This window comes from Amblyomma americanum, chromosome 1 (assembly GCF_052857255.1).
Source record: "Amblyomma americanum isolate KBUSLIRL-KWMA chromosome 1, ASM5285725v1, whole genome shotgun sequence".
Classification (NCBI taxonomy): Eukaryota; Metazoa; Arthropoda; class Arachnida; order Ixodida; family Ixodidae; genus Amblyomma; species Amblyomma americanum.
In genome coordinates this window covers 237,458,336-237,479,758 of record NC_135497.1, presented here as the reverse complement: position 1 = coordinate 237,479,758, position 21,423 = coordinate 237,458,336, and the positions used below count along the sequence as shown (strand labels likewise).

The 21,423-nt window shown below is 43.9% G+C and overlaps 1 protein-coding gene across 2 annotated transcripts in view; it reads right to left on the bottom strand.

The window, feature by feature from the left end:
• LOC144114794 (follistatin-related protein 5-like) overlaps positions 1 to 21,423 on the bottom strand; it is a 304,172-nt gene that overhangs the window by 19,102 nt on the left and 263,647 nt on the right. Inside the window, exons 3-9 of one of the 2 annotated variants that reach the window (XM_077648758.1) lie at positions 20,361 to 20,573; positions 16,562 to 16,783; positions 13,255 to 13,458; positions 9,691 to 9,857; positions 6,474 to 6,591; positions 5,762 to 5,920; positions 241 to 372 (exon numbers count right to left, since the gene is read on the bottom strand). In XM_077648758.1, the coding sequence (XP_077504884.1) occupies positions 241 to 372; positions 5,762 to 5,920; positions 6,474 to 6,591; positions 9,691 to 9,857; positions 13,255 to 13,458; positions 16,562 to 16,783; positions 20,361 to 20,559 (1,201 nt within the window). In that variant the 5' untranslated portion in view covers positions 20,560 to 20,573. Of the gene's footprint in view, positions 1 to 240; positions 373 to 5,761; positions 5,921 to 6,473; positions 6,592 to 9,690; positions 9,858 to 13,242; positions 13,459 to 16,561; positions 16,784 to 20,360; positions 20,574 to 21,423 lie in introns of both variants that reach the window. The other variant, XM_077648757.1, reaches the window with a different exon arrangement.

Here is a 21,423-nt window from a genome sequence, read left to right as displayed (position 1 = left end):
GAATAACTTTTCAACGGCGCCAGGGTAATGAGGTGTTCCTGACGTCGTAAAACGCGCTGCTTTATCAACGTTGAACGATGCTAAATAGAATAAAAAAAATTTAGCGCCAGCAGAAACACCTCACACTGCATACGGCGTAAAAAGAAACACCTCTCGCTATTAATTTGTGAATTCCGTTAGTAAAGAAAGCACGTCAAGTTATTACGGCGGCTGTCATCGTGAGGCGCTTCATTTTCTTACTTGGCGTTGGCTGGTCTTGGACAACAAGCGAACTGATGTCTCTTGTGGAGCCAGCAGGATTCGATGCAACGCACATGTAGGCCCCTGTGTCGCTGTACGTAATCTTACCAACCATTAAGGCTGTTCCATTTCCTGTGGGAGGGCAAAGAGAAAAACAAAACAGGATATTAGACATAATTAGCCTTCCTGGCGCTGCACGTCTCGAAAAAAGGTCGAATACCTTCATAAAACCACAAAGTAAATGTGGCGCAGAGAACGAACGCGTTATTTTCAAGACGCATTACTTGAGACATTCTCCTGCAAGGCAAACCGGCTGGCAATGAAAGACGTTTCCGAATATAGCATAATCTAATGCTTTAGGTTTTAATAACCAAGACTGTGGAATTTAGCGGGAAGCTTGAATGCTGCGAATGTATGTATAGTTGTAATGTGTAAGCACGAGGACGATGGGCATTTGCTCAAAACAAATCGACTTAGCGCTATTCTAAAATGAAAAATTAATATCACAACATTTCCTTGCATGTTTCAGCGACAGAAAGTAACCAGTGCTTTAATGCTGTTCTTCTCTAAATCTGTATCTTTCTCCGCATCACCTCCTGCCTTGTTTTTTTTTTGCTCACATTGAATTGGAGGCCAGGCGCTGCGGTTAGCCGCTTCTAACGGCACGCTTTGATTTGTGCGACATTTAATTTATCGGAGCCGCCCATTCATTTTTGCTTCAAGTACATGCGCACACATCTTATATGAATTTCTATATTTCTTTTATAGAAACATACAAGTCTGGCTATTGTTCACTTTAATCTTCGCCGCCGCGGTGGCTGAGTGGTTACGGCGTTTGGCTGCTGGCCCGAAAGACGCGGGTTCGATCCCGGCCGCGGCGGTCGAATTTCGATGGAGGTGAAATTCTAGAGGCCCGTGTACTGTGCGATGTCAGTGCACGTTAAAGAACCCCAGGTGGTAGAAATTTCCAGAGCCCTTCACTACGGCGTCTCTCATAGCCAGAGTCGCCTTGGGACGTTACACCTCCACAAACCATAAACCAAAACTTTAATCTTCGAACACTGTGTGCACAATTTGTTCGACTTCCGACCCGGAGCATTTCTAACAGCTGTTCACTGGTTTGAAAAAGACGACCGTGAAGAGGACGGAAAGTACGGGAGGAGACTCAGACTCGTAGAATAAAGGTACTTTGAAGCAATAGCTGAACGAGAAGCTCCCTCTGATAACGGCGTTCGATGTAGTTGGTTTGGTTTATGGGGGTTTAACGTCCCAAAGCGACTCAGGCTATGAGGGACGCCGTAGTCAAGGTCTCCGGAAATTTCAACCACCTGGGGTTCTTTAACGTGCACTGACATCACACAGTACACGGGCCTCTAGAATTTCGCCTTCATAGAAATTCCGCCGCCGCGACCGGGATGCGTTCGATGTAGTATGTCGTGACCCTAAACTCCTACCGTTGGCCAAAAAGTCTGGTGTCCAGTGGATCTGAGAACCAAGGTACAGCCTTGGTCAAAAGTCTTCAGGGCCCATGGTTTTCTTTTCGGCCCTACATGATGGAACCCTTACGGCACTTTTAGAGACCAAAAGGCCTTAAAAGGCGGGGACGAGGGTTTTATTCACCCTGTATGCTGAGAGTTTATAGCTCTAGGGGTGCAAGATCTCCACTGCATTGCTGGGAAGTATACAATGTGTCCTTGACACTTTCGACCAGACGCGTATATGTGGGCCAGCGGGGACCCTCGTGAATGTGCCACCTTCGACCATGCGAACCAAGCGAGCCTCAGAATGAGCGCATATAGAGAAAGAGGGAGGGGGGTATGGTGAAATGCTCGCGCCCGGCCCGCGCGACAAGGACAGTGAATAAACGACGCTGGTCTTTCAAGGAAAAAAAGTGATCGTTCAATACAGCAAGTCTCTTCTGCGTGCAGGATAAGATAACCTATATAGCGCCTAGCAGACCTTCCTTACATTATCCGGCGCCGACAACAGCACTTATATCCTGTATTCTCCCGCGACACCTTTGGATCCATTAGGCAATCTGTGCGCATACGGGATAACTGCCGGCTTCTTTTCTTTATAATTAGAGGGGACCTTGTCTAGGTTAGATTCGACTTTATGCGCTTAGGATCTTAAACCACGCCGCCAATGACGTACGAATTACATCAACTGTGCAAATTGGCTATAAAGTTCACAGCAATTGGCTCATTGATAACGAAGGCCACAAACACGAGGAAGCTGCGGTACTTTTACAACTTTGGAGTTCCCTGAAATAAGACCTGTACGGGGCTTCTCAGACCATATATTGTAAGCCAAGTAAGCAGGACCGTCGTTGAGGGCGATCCCTAAACCCGAAAACTGAATTTGGCTTTTGCTGGGATGCCCCGCCGCGGTGGCTCAGTGGTTAGGGCGCTCGACTACTGATCCGGAGTTCCCGGGTTCGAACCCGACCGCGGCGGCTGCGTTTTTATGGAGGAAAAACGCTAAGGCGCCCGTGTGCTGTGCGATGTCAGTGCACGTTAAAGATCCCCAGGTGGTCGAAATTATTCCGGAGCCCTCCACTACGGACCTATTTTTTCCTTTCTTCTTTCACTCCCTCCTTTATTCCCTCCCTTACGGCGTGGTTCAGGTGTCCAAAGATATATGAGACAGATACTGCGCCATTTCCTTTCCCCAAAAACCAATTATATATTCAGCTGGGAGCTCAGAAGTGAAATGCAACCCTTTTCCACACTCCTTGAAAACGCTCAGTACATCGACAACTTGGTGTGAAAGGTTTACCCTAACCACAAAAAGAAGAAATTCGCCGAGTATTAATATTCAAAGCCAACCCGTTAAGGTGACCTTCAGTGTTTCTGACTCTCCTGCTATGAAAAATATTGCTGACTGCCAGCGCGATCCTTAAGCCTCTATATATTCCTGAAATGCGCGGAGTTAATTTGCTTATTTTGTCTTTACACACGTTTTTGATGCATCTTGGATTACTTGCTTTTTTACCGTTGTTACTTCGAGGGCGCTTGGATTTTGCGCGCTCCACGTGATTTTATTTCAAGCCCACAGTTATAAACGCGTTGTTTCCACTAAAGAAATCGTTGAGATTTCAAAGTGTCCCATGTGTTTGCTTTTACTTTTTGTGTTTGCATAGTAGTGCTGCAGTCTTCCAAGATAAATGAGCACTAGCCCGCCCAGTTAGCGATACCGTCCTATCTTCTCCCTCTGTTGATAGGCCACAATGTCCGCACGAGCGCTGCAAGTGCTCAGGAATCGCTCATAGTTATCCAATTTAAATCAGTCCAGTGACTGCATAAGGGCTGATATCTTCCTTTCTTATACATCTGATTATTTTGAGCTCCCCTTTCTCTCTTCCCTTCTGACGTCATTCATTCACTCTCTCAAGGCGTGCATAATGTGCACGGCCAGAGTGGGACAGTGTTTGCACCTTTCCTTTCCTCATAACCTCCCCTTTTATGAGAGAGAGCATACAGTGAGGTGATGATGACTAATTTCTTCAGCCCGTTTCACCAACAGCACACAAATGCAACGATTCTTTTAGTAGTCTTGTAAAACGCGTGCAAATGATCTAGTCTAGCGCAGAACTAGTGTGATAACCAGTGTTGTGCACTTGTGAAATAGGGAATTCAGTTGACGGTCAGCTTAGACGTCGAAATTGCCCCGTGTTCGCCAATAATGATTATCGCATTTAAAAGCCTACAATAACAGCACAAGTTATATTTTATAGTTTATGTTATGAGGCTAGGCGGCCATTCTCTTTTGCTGAGAATGGACCTGCCGGGCGAGCAAAAAAAAAATCTAATTCATTGACTAAGTGACCTTTGTGGGAGCTGGTTATGACGCAGACTTGGCGCCAATTATTTCGAAGATGATCACAGCCTTAAAAATCTCTGAAATGCGCATGTACTTCGAAACATCTATTGCGGATTTTTGCTGGTCAATGTAGAAAAAAGCGGAATCAAGCTCGCCAGGAGCACCGAAAAGGCAACTTCCTCTTCCACATCGTTAGGCATCGCATCCCGAGAAAACTCGAAGATGACGCGTCGTCACTGAAAGCGGACGTGTCATGCAGACAAAATGAGTTTCCAGGAGTGAACAGATTGATTCGCATTCCAGCGGGACGTCTAGGTCTGGTCATGCGTGGCCACAGAATAACGCATAAATTTAAAATAAATGAAAAGAACGCAGTTAAACTGCCAGATAACAATGTTTCAGCGGCAGCCTTGCATTGCATGATTGCACAGCACGCTCACGTAGCGCGGTGGACTTAAAACTGTCATTGCAAACACAAGATGTCCGCGCAGCTGCTGCCATTCGAAAATTAGATCCAGGTGGCGCATACACACAAAAGCAGCCGCTGGTGTAACAACCTTTGCGTATATTTGTTTAGAGAGACAATAACAAAAAATGTTAACAGGAAACAAGAACATGCACTAGATTGTTCAACTGCCCCTTCGGGAACACTACCGGCGTTTTTCTTCAGCGCTAAATGAAGACTGCGTTGCTCGGAAAATCGCACATGAAGTCACGTACTTCGTCCCGGAATTAGAATCCCATGCAATGCAAACACGGACGGTGTTTCGTCTTTTTATGATATGAAACCTTCCGAGCTCCTGGCGAATAACAGAAAACGAACGAAAAACCGCTTGGCACGCCTATTAGACGCCAAAATTTTTTTTCATATCTTTTGTCATCAGATGGCGCAACCGTACTGCTTACCACCTCTCATGATGTGAAGCCATCTTATCGGGCAAGGCGACCTCACCGTTCGGAAAAACCGCTAATAAACCTGAAAGATCCAACTTGGGTTGCACTTCAGGAGGAAAACTTCTGAAGTGCAAGTCCAGTTTCCCTTATATTTATACAGCAATAAAAAAGCGTTCTAAGCGTCATATAATGTCTGCTTCAGTGTACAGCCTCTCAGCAAAAATAATACCTGTGCTGGTTTCAGAGCTTTCTTATTGAGTATCTGCTTCCACTTATAAAAGCTATTCAAAGTGACTCAAATTGCTTTATGCTGAGAGATAAACAACTGGATAGGATACAGATATTATAATATGCAAAGAAATATGTGTAAAAGAAATATGTGATGCAATTCAGTACATTGATTTCTATACGACGTCGCTTGCGCAAAATTATGACTTTCGCAGCCAGACCTGCTCTGTGAGTGAAAGCTCAAGCATGCAAGAAGGATAATTTAAAAACAATGATGTTTCAGCTTCCATGAGGGCAGCAGGTGACGCAATGGAAAGATGAATGAACAGAAGATCAGTGGGGGACACTAGTTCGTACTTACCGCGCATCACAGCACCACAGGATCACAGAGCTTAGCACAGAGCGCTCAGCATAGGCTGCGATTTCACGCACTAACACTGACAGACAGTTTTGAGACAGGAAAATGGTACGCTCATATTACTGCCCTGTCTTTTCTGCTCGCGCTTTTGCTGCATTTATTAGGCTCGCGTGATTTAATAAAAATAACTATTCCTTGCGTATACAAAATGGAACGCACCAATGATAGTGTACTTGTCAGTGGCCACTCGTAGACCTTCGTCGTTCTTGAGCCACGTGACACGTGGCGTTGGCACTCCTGTCACGTGGCACTCCATCTCGGCCAGCTCGCCTGGCGCCCGCGACTGCAGCTTTGGAATCACACGCACCTCGGGCATAGCTGTCAAGGGAAGAGAAATAATTTGTGGCCTGTTGAATGAAACTGCAGCGAAATAACCACGCCTTTCGAGCATTCACATCACATGTATGAAGTTACGGTACAGATGACGAGCCCATCCAAGCGAAACACGTATATCGATTCTTTGGGCCAGAGTGGTTTCATAGTTATTAGCACTGCTTCTGAAGAACGAATTGTAAATATTACGTATATAACCATATTTTATCTTCCCTTCTTTTCGGCAAAAAAGGGACTTCAGGCAAGCATTTATTTATCACGGAATTTATTATACTCCGTGAGCATATCACTGGAAAGTACATCACGATGTGGAATTTCCCCATAATGTTGTCGAGCTCAAAAAGTTGTTTTTATTTTGCTAACGGTCTCCTTTATGCAGCTAAAGACATGGCCGCAGACCCGTTCAGCTGTTTTTTTACGTGTCTTTTCAGATGTAATAAGAAAGTGTCGTTTAATCGCCAGCACGGTTAGATTATTCACGACATTACGTTTATACGTTTATAATGAACGAAAAGAAGTCACGTATGAATCAGCTTACTTTGTACGTGCAAAATGTGCGTCTGAATCACGTCATGGTTTCTCTGGGCATGGCATGTGTAGTTCCCGGAGTGGACCAGTTGGACGTTGGTAAGGTATAGCGAGCCATCAACGAACACCTGCAAGTGAGACAACAGTGATTAGATGCTTTGTGCTTATTATGGGGCGAAAACCAGGCAGCTGATTTTGACATGAAGCCTAATGCATTAGCTTGCCTTGCTGCTAAGAAACCTGATAAATTTGTACTCGTTAAACCTCAGCCTTAGAAAACCAAGTTGTACAAAAAAATCACTGAGCTTTCAGTACTACTACTATTGCATTTACAAATACAGTTTATGATGAATTGTTTGCGATAACCTGCCCTAAGGTACAGCCATGGATGGAAATTTACATGATACGTGTTCCTGGAAGAACCTTATTTGGCATTATTTCATTTCCCAGCCAGCTGATATTTGTTCCATACAATAGAACACGCATGTTCCTAATGCTCGCAGGCTTTTCAGGAACTAACCTTGCCGAAATATTTTTCCCATCTGCATACCGTGAACTCTTGTCCACGACAATACATTCACTCCGCATTGTTCCATATTTGTTGCTACGTTGACGAGCAACACATAGAAGGAAGAAGAAAGCAGTATTCTTCTTACTAACGCTTTTGATATTTAATCTGATAACTGAACATAACACCCACAAAAGAAAAGAATAAAGACCGACTGGATTCTGCCTTTTCAAAACAGCTCTGCAGGCAATAGCCAAGAGTGCAATCAGCAAAAAACTAGATACTTTCAGATCCCACAGGTACTTGGGGTACATTCTCCCCAAGAGCAGCCGTCGAATGAAATGGACATCAGACTAGCATGAAAAAATTTGGGTGTCCCTCCTTGCCAGGAAAACCAGCTAACGTTAACCTGGAGTTTAATTATTTTGCTTATTTAATAATACAGCAGAGTCCTTTGGCTCCAAGCAGGGGTGAGCAAGAGTACAAGTCAAAATATAACAGACAAGACATACACGAACTTCATGCAAGAGCAAACAGGTGATGCAGGTGATGTTTGTCATACGAGGCATTGATAATCTTTTTCCAGAGACACCTGACCCTAAACAACAGCAACTAGCAGCTAGACGTTCAAATCACCAGCTCCTGCTGACATTCAGAGAGTGGGTCTCATCACCGTTTTTGTTTACGCGATAGCATTGAGGGTCCCGTTCAGCGTAAAACCTGTCGTCGTCGTCGTCCGCGTGAACGAAAAATTCTCAAAGAAGCTGCGGCTTGTGAGACCTAAGTTGCACTTCCCGAGCAACCTGGGTCGCACAAGCATTAGCGGCGGCTGTTTTTGAAACAGCCACCTACAAGGGCAGTGGAGCACTGCTTAACCTGTGCACCACTGTGCCAGGAGGGGTATGAGGACTTCCAGGGACATACGAATGTAAAGTAGAGAATGAACAATTCATCATATATGGCCATTAACCCATTAACGCTATCGCGTCGTACCCTTAAGTCGGAGCTTAAGTGCCCCCTACAGTTAATTTCATTTTCACGCGATAGCGCTAAGGTTCCCGTTCTCCAGAAAACTCGGCGTCGTCGATGTCGTCATTGTCGGCGTGGTAAGATGAAAAACAGGTAGCCCATCTGCCACCTAGGTTACATGACCTTGCAATGACATCCCAACCTGCCCACTGTGGCAGGTGACAACCTGCCCACCAGACTGTGAGCAAATTTCCCAAGGTGGCAGGTGGCAGTTCAATTAATGAATGGTCGCGAGAGGTCGTTCAGGAAGAGCAATCTGGGTCTCACAAGCACCACCGGCGGTTTCTGAAGCAGCCACCTGCCGAAGCAGTGGCGCATCGCTTAACCGCTGCACCATTGCGTCAGGAGTGGCATGAGGGCTCCCCACTTTCTATGGATGTAAATCAGAGAATGATCAATTCCGCAAATATGGGAATGCAGGCTGAAGCTAGGCGACAGAGGAGGAGTACTTGCGCGAGAGGTATCTCTAATGCTGCCGCATTGTACTCTTAAGGGTAGGTTAATCGTTATGCGATGGTGAAAGAAATAGCAATATCCGTGTCTGCAAAGTGATACGGAAAGAAGACTCCAGGCCGCTGAAGGGACCCATTAACGATATCGCGTCATCTTTGAAGGTCGAGCTTAAGTGTATCGTTAGATTTTTATATTATTTCATTTCATTTTGTTAGTTTCATTTTACCCATTTTGATACAGGCGTTGATCAAAACGGGTAAATACTGAAAAACTGTTGGCTTGCCCAGCGGATGAAAAAGCTATTGACAGGTAGTTTTTTAACGTTTAGAGATTTTTATTTTAGAAACTGTTAGGCATACGTCTGTGCGGTATGTGTAGGTGGATTGTAGAGTGTGGCGGACATTATGTACCTGATATGGATCAATAATTAAACTATAATTATCTAAAATTAACTAACCAACTCTTTTTTTATTTTAGGGGAAAAAGTTGTATTACGAAATTTAAGGCCGTCAATACCGGTGAGCCTTGTTATCAAATTTTCGCAATCGCCAATGTGGTTCGAAACACCAGATGTCAAAAATACCCGTCTGAAAGCTCGTTCAGTTAGCCTTCCCGCATTGCATACCCATTAAATAGCGACGCTCACAGTTCTAACACATCGAATGCTGACGTTGTTTGTGTGTTTGATGATATAGAAGCAGTAAGCTTCGGCGATTATACTACACGCAGTGACGCCATTTTGCAAATAAGCAAGCGACTAAATGGGCACGGACAATTTTGTTTTAAACAAATGCTTCACGCCCTAGTTCGCCTGCCATGTTTCATGTGATGGCGCCTTTGATAAAAAGTTTCGCTGCAAACGCGCATTATGACAAAAAGCAACAGCAAGAAATGCATTTTTTAAAAACACAATCATTTTCGCACAATGAAAGGGTTCACTTCACCTCACAAACGGTCTTATTAAGGCAAAACACTCTTTCAAGGGGGAAAATAAGCGTGTGCGCGTTAAAACGTGCTAAATGAAGATATGCGTTTGGTGTTGGAATTATGACATTGTGGCCGAACATCACATGGCAATAAGCTCCCCATTAACAGTTCTTGCATGTGCAGAGTTTGTTTTCTCTTGTCAGGTTTAAACAGTGAGGCATATAGCATTTCGTGAGGAACACCAAAAATGCGCATCCTTGAGTTCGATTTTTTTTTTTTTTTTGCAGTATAAAAGCGTTAGCTGTCTTGCCTTGATCTCGTCTTCACTTAGGGACGACAAGTCCATATTGTTGCGTCGCCAGACGATAGGAGGAGGAGGGGTTCCAGTGACGTCGCATTTGATCTCCACATTGTCGCCCACACGAGCTGTCACGTGATTTACCTCGAGAGACTTATCCAGCGACACAACCGAGACGCCTGGGAATGAAGAAAGAAAAAGACATGTAGCAACAAATGTTTGCGTCTATTTTTCAAGCACAAAGAACGCTGTTGTCTCATAAGCTGCTTCAAAGCTGGTGTCACATGTACAGTGAACAAAAATTGAAGAAAATGTGAGATCCTTGAGGGGAACAAAAAGTTTTCCTACGAAACACATCCCGAGAACGATCACTCGAAAGTCCGTGTTTTTTTTTCTCGTTTATCAGCTGCTTTAGTCCCATAAGCACCATTCTGGACCGTGTACGAACAGACTTGCTAGGCAGATTTTATCTTCTATGCAGTTATCATGTATATTCGGGATTAAGCGCTGGGGTGTTTCAAAATTAAGATTTGTGCAAAAGAAATATTGAAGCCTCAATGTGACTGTTTTATTGCGTTAGAACGGTGTACTCTATTTAATACTGATATGAAATACTGATATGATGCTGAAGTTAAGAAAGCTCTCAATACAGAAAAATATAATGGTTTCAAACATTCCACATGCCATTGACGTGTCATAAGGCCCATGTGCTACAGAGTTTGAAAGACACGTAATCAGCCTTCGTCATTTCATCAGCCTTGTATAAGCAGGGGACACGCTTAAAGCTGATCTGAGATTTTGGCAATGTTTCAGCGTGCTTTGATAGAACAAAATTAAGATCATCATTTGAAATTTGTTTAAACCCAAGCATGATGGTTTTTAAACTACTCATTAAGAAAGTCGTTTAGAGGTTGCACAGCTGACGCTTAAAGTTTTGCTTCATTTTTACTCTTTATGGCAGGTAATCGCTCCTGTTTTGGCAGTTCGTGACGAATTATAAATTGCAGTGCAGCGCATAAAACGTGTCTGACTAGCTGACGACAAAGAGTTGACCTACTTACAAGACGTAATGTATTTGGCTGCTTCATATTGGTATTTTCTGACATAATGTCCTTAACGTTCAAACCAATATTACCCAAACAACAAGGCGGTATCCCTTTGCGGAAAAGGCAGCTCAATCCACTTTAGGGGGCGCAAATATTGATGCAATGTTAGAAATAACGACCTGAATTTGATTGGAGAAAATTAAGCATGAAGAAAAGGAGAAAATCTAGAACGAAACGGTGATATATTTTTGAACGGCACATCATTTAGAATTTTCCCTGCGTAGAAAAGATGGCAGGTAGCGCAGATACCGATTACTTCTTAAGGTGCCGAACTTGTACCGTAAGAACGCTAGCCACTATGCCACTTTGTTTTTCAATGAAACTTGTTACAATTATTGCCATTTGGTGACTTAATCGATAATGTAGCCTCTGGCAACTATTTTGGAAAGACTTGATTGTGATGTGGCGACACTTTGATAACAGAAATTTGCTAAACGTTTCAAAACTATACAATGGCAACTCTTTATCTACAACTATACAATGGCAACTATTTATCTACAAGAAGCGGCATCTGGAGTACGTAGAAACCATTCAATAATTACTGCTGAAACAAGGCTAAACAGGTGCAAAAGTTTTGAAGCTATATCCGACAATATAGCATAAATGAAGGTGAGGTTGTTTTAGGAGCAGAGAATTATTCTCGTTCTGTTTTCATGTAAAGTGACTGTTGCTGTTTTGTCGTCAAACTGTTGCACCAGAGGGCGAAACCCAGAAGCGAGCAGCAGAGAGGAAAAGAAGCTACTTTTGTAGCAAACAGCAATAAGCGCTAAGAGTATACTGCTCTCTTGTTGCGATGAAAAGCGTGCCTTAAACTTCTTAAATTTGGCGTGTTGCTGCTGCTAATTCTTTATTAGCTAATTGTTACCAGAGCCTTGTTCCATTGTAAAGCAAACCACATCGAAGACACTCCTTGCGCGGCACTGCGCAGCGGCAATAAACCGTATCAATGCAGATGCGCTCGCCGAGTTGAGCAAGAGTTTGCAAAAAAAAAAGCGTAATTCTTTTGAACTGTGATCTCATCGTTCCAGCTTCCCTGACGCACACTGAACCGTACTCATTGGAGAGCGACCAGTATTTCTTTCATAGAGTTTTTTCGAAGCCATGTTTTTTCTTACATTATTATGTTTATTGCGTCAAAAACCAGATTTTGCTTTTTTGGTGTCTTCTTTTTCTTTTCGGCGACATGACTGATGAGGAGCCCGGCTGACAGCAATTTTTTGTCAGTTAAAATTAACCCTGTGTCGCATTAAATCTTATAATTTTAAATCTATCAGCATAACAGGAATCAGTACTTTTTATTTTTTGTTTTCTCGGTTCATTATTTTGCCTCTCTGGCATTTGTCAGCCTCTCTGATGCGAAAGCCGCCGGATGACAATGCTCTCTGGGTATCAATAGTGACATCATATGCAATAGCTACGAGTAATTAGGGAGCCAAAGATAAAATCGCAACAAGAAATGTTGGAAAATACGGTTCCAGTAGGTGCATGACCAAAGTTTACTAGGCGTAATAGCGACTTCTCGTGCTCCACCGTAAATAGGGGCGTGCCGCTGCTTTACTCATTTCCAGAAATTTCCCTGACAAACATAGCTGAGCCGGAGCCACATTTAGAAAGCCTATTAAGCGATACTGTTGGAAAGAAGAAAAATGAAGCAAGGGTGAATGGTGGGCCTGTTGGTAGGGCATGAAGAAGAGGATTTTTTCCAGCCAAAAAAGGACGCACAGACGACGGAGAACTACACAGGACAACGACTGGACTAACGACTGAAATTTTATTGGACACAGACTGCTCAGTAACAGCTACGCATGCGCCAAGGCAGGACACGTGGTCCTCCCTCGTGTGACGTCTTTTTTTTTTTGCTGGAAAAATCCTTGCAAAAATGATTGCAATACTCTGTGCATTACGCAAGATCAGGCATTTGGACATTTGTGGCAACACTCAGAATTGGAAAGGCTTTTCTCTGAGCAGCAGTCACTGCATTCGCGAACACTCCACGCTCAGGGCTGCGACCGTTTGAAGGCTCGCAGCTAGAATTATGGCGCACTCTTAGGCATACGCACACGTTGAAACTGTTTCTTATGTCCTAATATTTGTCGCTCGAACGCATTCGCCGCTCCAGGCGAGTTTAGCCGGCGATGAGGCGCGTGCAAACAAGTTCAAGTGGCTGGACTGCCTTACACGAACGCTTTCCCTCGGGCTGCAATCGACAGCTCTCACGGCGCCGCCATTTCATACTGCGCTTCGCCGATCCGTCCTGAGTGCGACCCCGGGCCAAGCTCAGCGCGTGCATCTGACGCGATCTCCTTTGCCAGCTTGGGAGGCGTGCTGTCGAGGCACCCAGGTCGAGCAAGCGAGCGAAAGCATCGGTGACGCCGTGAGACGCGGGTGCCTGACCGACCTGCCCTCACGCGGCAGAAAGCGACGGTGGAGAGGGAAGAGCGAGCGGGGGCGCACTTACTGTATAACTTACTAAAGGCAAGATAGAACTCGTTGATGTTGAGCCGGCCGTCATGGTTGGCGTCATCGAAGAGCAACATGTCAGCCAGGATGCAGACGGTGGACAGCTGGCCCAGCCGGTCTTCCTCGCCGGCCTTCCACAGCTCTTCGGCCTCCAGCAGACCGTTGTGGTTGTGGTCGTAGTGCGAGAACATGATGCTCACCAAGTACTCGTTCCCTAAGGGGTAATGGAAGAAGAGAGAGAATCAATTCACAGAATTGCCTAACTACAGGCTGCCTTATTTTTCACTGCCAGATGGTGTTTACATATCCTGTGTTATGGCTGGCGGAAGAGAGGACGATGACGAAGCCAAAATATCTTACTGCTGCGTTTGCTGTTGATACGCGTTCTGCTGGCATCTACAAGATTGCCGCAACAGTAACTTGCAGCGTGTGAAAAGTAATCTCTGATGTCGATTCCATTCTCATTATGCGTCGCAAATCCAGAACGGCTGCTTTACCTTTTCGCAAGCGCGAATCAGCAAATTCTTCCTGCAGGCAATCCAGAGCGTACAGAGGCGCTTGAGGCGAAATATTTAAACAGTTTGCCACTTTTGTTTCCTCCTTGTCTTCTGTAACATCCTACCACAAATAGTCCACGCCTGTTGACGCCTATATTGCCTAGTCGCTGCGAAGATTTGGTAACTTAAATTCCTGCAAAACAATATAACTCTTTGGTTACGCGGTCCTTGGAGTTCGTTCTGTGGTATAAGAAACTTGGTAACACTCTACACCTCAAAGTCACTATTGTGAACTTGGCTCGGGGCAATAAAATCCGAAAAAGAATAACAACACACATTACTGCTCTTTTCCAAGGATGTTGTGGCGGGAGCGGAGGTTTGCGGAACGCAGCTTTTAAAGAAATGGGCTCTTCGAAGTAGCATGCGCACATTTAGATTCATTGTGACAATTTATGTTCTGTATGCACTCCTATTTAATGGCGACGTACTAAAGTAGTTCGGGACTCATTAACATCATCACACGTTGTCGCGCAGAGGCGACACGTCTGTGAGTTTATGGAAACCCGTTTTTTGTGATAGAATTCAGTGCGCCTAGCTCCGGGATCGGAGCACATAAGGGAAAAAAGTAAAGGAACAAACACCTAAACATTTGCTGTTACTTTTCGCTAGTTCAGTGCGGCCTAACAACTATGCCAGAGCTATTTTGTATTACGATGTATTGATATTACTATTTATTATTCTAGTTATTAATATTAATCTACAAAGATAAGAAGTGGTTTTATTTTTTTATATTTTCTTATATTGCGTACACTAAAGCATTAATAAAAAAACTTTTTTAGAAATCGGGTACAAATAAGAGCGCGCCATTATTTTCCTGTTTATATACTTCGTTATCTTTACTTCTATTTCATGCATAGTCAGCTAATTTATTGTATAGCACCGTGAGGCAACACTCATAACACTCATATTTCATGTCTTCGCCGCCTAATTTCATTTAAATAGAATAAATCGTCCGTTTCTGATATCTTCTTTAAATATTTTTCTAATAGCAATTGAGACACATCAGAAATTGTGCTTCTTGAATGTATGTCCCCATTTCATATGTACTAATTAAAACTATTAATGTCCTTAATTTCGTTAAGTCCAGTAACGCAATATTTTGTGAGCAAAATAACCTGCTGTTACCAAGATCCCGCATTAAATACGGCAAATAAACGGTAATACTCGCAGAAATTCCCTCTTCTTGAACACATTACCACCCAGCGCCAAGTCATGCCACTCATTATCCTCATTTTACCGTGTACTAAAAATATACTTCTTGATTACCTTGGCTTAAACCGATTGTACACACTACTTTTACTCTTTGCCTGTTACTTTGTACAATGTGATGCCTACCACATGAATCTTAACGATGCGTATTTGCAGTTAATTTCTATTCCTTCAGACATTTTCTTTTCTTCTTTTCCATACGTATGTACCTAGCGCTTATATGTTTCCTAATTTTATATCTGTTTTACACTTTTTATTTTGCTGCTTTGATTTATACTACTTTACTACAGCAACCTGTGCTTATTGCTGCACATTATTTCTTATATTGCATACTCGCCTGTTCTTGCTAATATTATTGATCACCTAAATACATTATTTTATAAATACATTATTTTTATGCACTTAGTAACAAGAGGTCTCACTGTCAATTTAAACTTTAGGACCGCCTTTGGTAACTTGCTGTACTATGTATTATGATTGCAAATAACTGAAGCTGATGCCCTCCTAGACTGTCTTTGAAATATCACATCCTAATCTAACAATTTAAATACTGATTAGAAATTTTGAGTAAATAACAAACCGGCTTTGATGGCTCCATGCATCTCTGCGTCCGTCGAGCCTAAAAGATGTTTAACGATAGCGAAACCCTAGTAGCGGTCGAGCTGTTCATTAAAAAAAATCCTGTTTTGTTTAAAAAAGGTAATCCGGCATGTGGCAAGCCTTGTATAGCGACCCATCTCTCCATTACATAGCAATCTTTAAGGGGATTATATTTCACAACTCCTCTAATTATTTATTTACACATTTTGATTTTTACCGTCTGCTTGTGCAATGGACGGTGGGATACTTTATTGTTCGGTTCTATGCCCACGCTATCAGGTTAAGCGCCAGCGACAACTTAAAACCAGTCTACGCCCGTGTCTGTGAGTAAATGCTGGTTACTTCGCTATGGATTTTTTTTAGCTTTCTGAAGCCTAAGAAGGCCGTCTTGCAATAATTGATGAAAGGCGATTTTTCTGAGAAATTGGCTTACTTCAGTTTATCCTAATCTATGGCGGTACTCGAGCTGGCATAACCATGAAGGCGCCCTGATTGATTAGCGATTCAAAAAGGTGAACGAAGGAAGGTTTACCTTTCAGTACTAGACAGAGTGCTAAGTAGAGCTTTGAGGTGAACTGAAACCAAAGGCGAGTTTTAAAGTAAGGCTAATGTATAGCATTCCTTACTCGCAACTACGAGTGCCTAACACAATGTGTCTAACACTTATTGAAATCTGCTTAATACGTTTTTCATCAGCATAATTGGTTACTGAAGATGCCGTTTGAAAAAAGACAGCACGCAGTGTTTCACACTTATAACTGTAAAGCAGCTACGTAAAGAGCTTCTTGAGAGTGAATATGCAATCACATATTTTATTTTAGTGAATGATGCTCCGGCTGGTATTTTTCTTTTAATTTCACGTCGTAACATTAAACCGCACAAATTACACGGCACAGGTGATAGCTCAGTGAAAACGACAAGCGAATGCTCCATACTCTAAAGACTCCTCACCTGTCTTCTTGTTATCTGTCATTTTTGCGTTGTTGTAGAGGAGCAAGTTCTCCTTCATAAAGTCATATTCCTGTTGAGTGCAGTCCTGCTGCGTCGAATCCTCAGACTCGGTAGTTGTGGCCACCTTTGCCTCGTGAGGAGGCATCTCCGTCCTCTCCATTTTGCTATCTGTGCCTGCTTGCGTTGAGTTGGTCTTCTCCGTGGAACTTGCATGCTCTACCCCTGGTAGAAAAAAAAAGAGAAACACAGACGCGTTCTGCAGCCTTGCCACCTGCGTCCGCAGTCTGCTGTTTACTGAAAGACTTGAAATCCTATTCAAGGACGCATTAAGGCCAGACCAAATTTTGCATAAAAAGGCCAGGCCTCACTTTTTCACGTTATTGTTTTACTGCTCATCTTCTGACGGTAACGCAGAACAGTAAGTTTACAGAAGGTGTGCGTTGTGAATGTTGGTTGAGATGGCGTTACGTTCTTAAGATTGTACGCGCACGACGTATCAAATGGAAAAAAAACATTAACATGCACTTTCACGCGTTCATGTTTATTTGAGGAACCAAGGACATTTTCTTATTTACTATGGATACAAATAAGACACTGGTGGAGCGTGAAAATCAACTCGACTTCCAAGTGCGAGATCCAGGTGCTGAAGAGCAGCACGGCTCGCTCACGAAAATCAGGGGATGTTTTAAGAGCGTTAGCTCTTACTCATCACGTTGCTCGATTTCTTGGGGTCTGCTACCACCTCCCTTTTGCGTGAACTTTTCTAAGTCCGAGGAATTCAAGATGGTAAATCGATATAGCAACCCAATTGGTGATTGATTGGTGACGTCATTAGTATATCGAATTGGTGATTGATTGGTATTGCATTTGTATTTCCATTGGTGTACCTCAGCATTTATATCAATTCTAGTAAACCAAACACCTAACGCTCGTTACTTCAACGTCCTCCAGACGGTGGCGGCAACTGTTTTTTCTGTCTCAATCGAGAGTCGAGTGAACATACGAAAAGACGAACTTCTTAACCTGAGACGAAAACAGGTTCGTGCAAGCTTCAGCGCTTACAAAAAGCGGGCTCATTTTGTTATAAGAAGCGAATTCATTTGCTGAAGAGTTGAATAAGTTAACAAGTTTTTTAAGTGAAATTAAACCTGCTCAGCAAAAGAACGTTAAAAGTTTGGTTTGGTTTATGGGGGTTTAACGCCCCAAAGCGACTCAGGCTATGGACGCCGTAGTTAAGGGCGCCGAAAATTTCGAAACCTGGGGTTCTTTAACGTGCACTGACATTGCACAGTACACGGGCCTCTAGCACTTCGCCTCCATAGAAATTCGACTGCCGCAGCGAGAAAGTTAAAGAAAATAAAGAAAGAATGATGCTTATGCATTTTCAGTGAAAGTTTTCGCAATGAATGAGTATGCTCTCAGATATCAGTGTTACTGTTGTACTTAAACACCATCGTTAAGAGGGTCAGTAATAAAATGAGTGGCGGTCGTTATCCGGCACAGTACGAAATACAAGACACCGTATAATTTCGAGCTGAATATGTAATAACTCGCTTAAGATTCAGGCCCAATTTAACTAGATTTATTAGCTAGAAGGATGCGCAATGCACATAAAACTCATAGCTATGAGGTCATAAATGCAATTCAGAAGCTTCCCAGTGTAGATAAGCCTGTTATAATATAAATGAGTCATTTACTTGCTTATTGTCGGCAGACACAGACATTTGATGTGGTTCAGTGCCGGAAACTTTCCACGAAAATATACGACACGCAACAGATGGTTTACCGTTCGTTGATGGCCGATGTAAGAAGTGGGAATTCATACCGAGAAGAGCCGTGTGTTTGAAATAAAAAAAATACTCTGCCACAGTTGTCAGTTAGCGGATTGTAATCTTTTTTAATGTGCATAAGCTTTCACAAGCAACCCTCTAAGCAGAAAAAAGATTTAGTATTGCTGGCCAGGAGAAAAAAAAAATTAGGCCACTAGTTAATCTATGCGCTTGTGAATTCCAAATTACCAGCCGCAAAACATAGTTTGGTTTGGTTTACGGGATTTAACGCCCCAAAGCGACTAAGACTGTGAGGGATGCCAAATGGAGAAGCCTGTGTTTATCTCTAGTCTGGCGTCTTTATGCGTATTCTTAAAGCGTAAAATTATCTGCAAGTAAACTGCGTCTCCTTTTATTCTGCGCAGCTTTTGACAGCTGGACTTTGCGTGCAATGAGAACGATAGGTAAACTGCGACCTTGTCGCAAAAATCGATAGTTTCCAACCTTTTTTTATTTCCTAAACTCTCCACGTGCCACTGCAGCATGATTAATCGCATTTCGGCCTTTCAGCGCATCCATGGCCGCAAATATTTTTTTCTTCCTTGTATATGCAAAAAAAAATCTTCTTACGTCGAGAAAAATGACCTTAACTTTCAATCTTGAGCGTCAAGAAAAGCAGCGTTGTACGGGCTTGGCGAAAGGCTCAGCGCGAGCCTAGTTTCCGGAGGCTGCCTCCTCTTTTTTTTTTTTCTTTCAGACTTCATTGCATTACGAAAAAGAGGGGGGGGGGGGATACGTCTCCGCCAGGCAGCTCCCGATGGGTGTATTCAAGTGCAGTGGCGCACGCAAGATTTCAGCAGATTTCGGCGCGCCTTTTCACCCCTTTGATAGCTGCTAGAGCGCACACTTATCTTAGGTAAATTTACGCGCGAAAGATCTTCAGAGTGAAATGAAATCGAAGTTTACTAATTGCAAAAAAAATATTGGTTGGTTTATGGGGGTTTAACGTCCCAAAGCGACTCATGCTATGAGGGACGTCGTAGTGAAGGGCTCCGGGAATTTCGACAACCTGGGGTTCTTTAACGTGCACTGACATCGCACAGTACACGGGCCTCTAGAATTTCGCCTCCATCGAAATTCGACCGCCGCGGCCGGGATCGAACCCGCGTCTTTCGGGCCAGCAGCCGAGCGCCATAACCACTCAGCCACCGCGGCGGCTTGCAAAAAAAATTCGGGAAACATTATGCATCTTTTCAAGGCACGTATCTGGCATGCCGCTTTTCTGCTCGGCCTACTGTAACCGCATATTTTAGCCCCGGCATCAGCAGTGCAGAACACTGTCGTATTACTCGTTGGCGCATTTGTAAAAGGGGTTAAGGTATTAACATTGTTTAATAGTTACTAGAATTTGCTAATTGCACTGCAGCTGTTAACTGAACTACAGCTGTTAACTGAACAACTGCTGCGGCATAAAAGATTCTGAAAAGTTCAATCGTAAAAAAGAAAAGGAGCTGCTATATGCAGTCTGCAAACAGCAAGGCGCACCACATGCATGCGGCGAGATGCGGGACACTCGGGGCCGTAATGTTTCTTGGGAAGCACGCTTCCCCTGGCTACAACCATGCAACTGTCAAAAGCCCACTTTAGCAGCAACTGCGTAGTCAGAGGAACTGTCAAGTGACACAAGTGACAAAACCGCCAAACCACGGACACAGCTTACTTCAATTCGCCATGCTGCAGACAAAGAAAAAGGGTTTGGTTTGCTTCTGCATATCCACTAGAATGCTGCGCGTCACCATGCAGGCTGCGGTATTTCCTCAAAACTTGCAACGTACTTCTTGGGAGAGCTGCCTCGCTGCATCAATGAGGCTGTAATATTACTGCCGCTCCTATCCCAGCACGTCCATGCAATGCTGAGTGAGGAATGATAGAAACATGGCTAGACCATCATACGGGGCGTGGGAAGGAAAAGTTTTATATCTCTCTGAACTGGCACGCGAGGGAGGGACTCGCCGAGAAAAACCCCTTACGGTTGCAGTTTCCCCGATGGTCGATGGCGATCGGCTTCCCCGCCAGGCAGGCTGCCCTGTGCAGCTCGCAGTGGTTGATGTAGTAGTTGCCGTCCGAGCCGCAAACGGGCTTGCGCCTCTTCTTGCATGACTTCTGGCAGACGCAGCTCGCCTCGCCGGCTTCGTTCAGCTCGCACTGGCGACCCCGACCGCAGACCATGGTCTCGCACAGGTCTGCGCAAAGCAGGGCAAACTTCAATAGAACTGACCACGCGAACACATTCCCCGCGAGTTTCACTCTACAGAAGGTGTTGCTCAACAGGTAGGTGGAATCAGCCTTACTCTGAAGATGTCGACAATTGCTCCGCCTGTGTTCCATAGCCCAAAAAAATACCTGTAACTTCTGTCACTGTCCCAGAAGGCCAGAGTACTGTATGAAGCTCGAACGTACACTTGCTACCTGAAGCCTCTTAGTTTTTGGACCTTCAGGGAACACCACGTGAACGAAACTTTTTAGCAACGCATTTTTTTTTTCATCTCAAACTGCGCAGAGATGTCTCACGTTCACAAAAAAAAAAAACAAGAAGACTACGAGGAAATGATGTACATTCGCGGTCATAATAATACGGATCCCGCTATGGCGGTGAAGCTCATCTCACGCCTTGCCTAGAGGAAATTAGGAGGTACTTAATACACACGCTGCCAAATGACATTACTGCACTCGTGTATATACCCAAGAAAGCTTCATATTTGTGCAAAGGAACGCTTGAGAATAGTTCAAACGGCGAAGCGTGCTCCGTATTATTTTGAGAGCACGCCACCTGTATGCCGCCCACAACGGCACAGCTCAAGCACATAGGTGACGCAGCGCTCCGCACAATTTCGAGTCTAATCAGCCGTTTCCCGTTTTCCATCTCTTGTACACGCGATAGTTCGTATCACGGAGGTGTCCCGGCATTCACGGCGTAGTTGTAGGCGTAGTAGTGTAACAGTAGTGATATCAGCAGTAATAGTAGCCGTGGTGGCGGTGGTTCTAATAGTAGTAGCTGATGCAGTATTATTTATTTATTTGTTTATTTTTGTT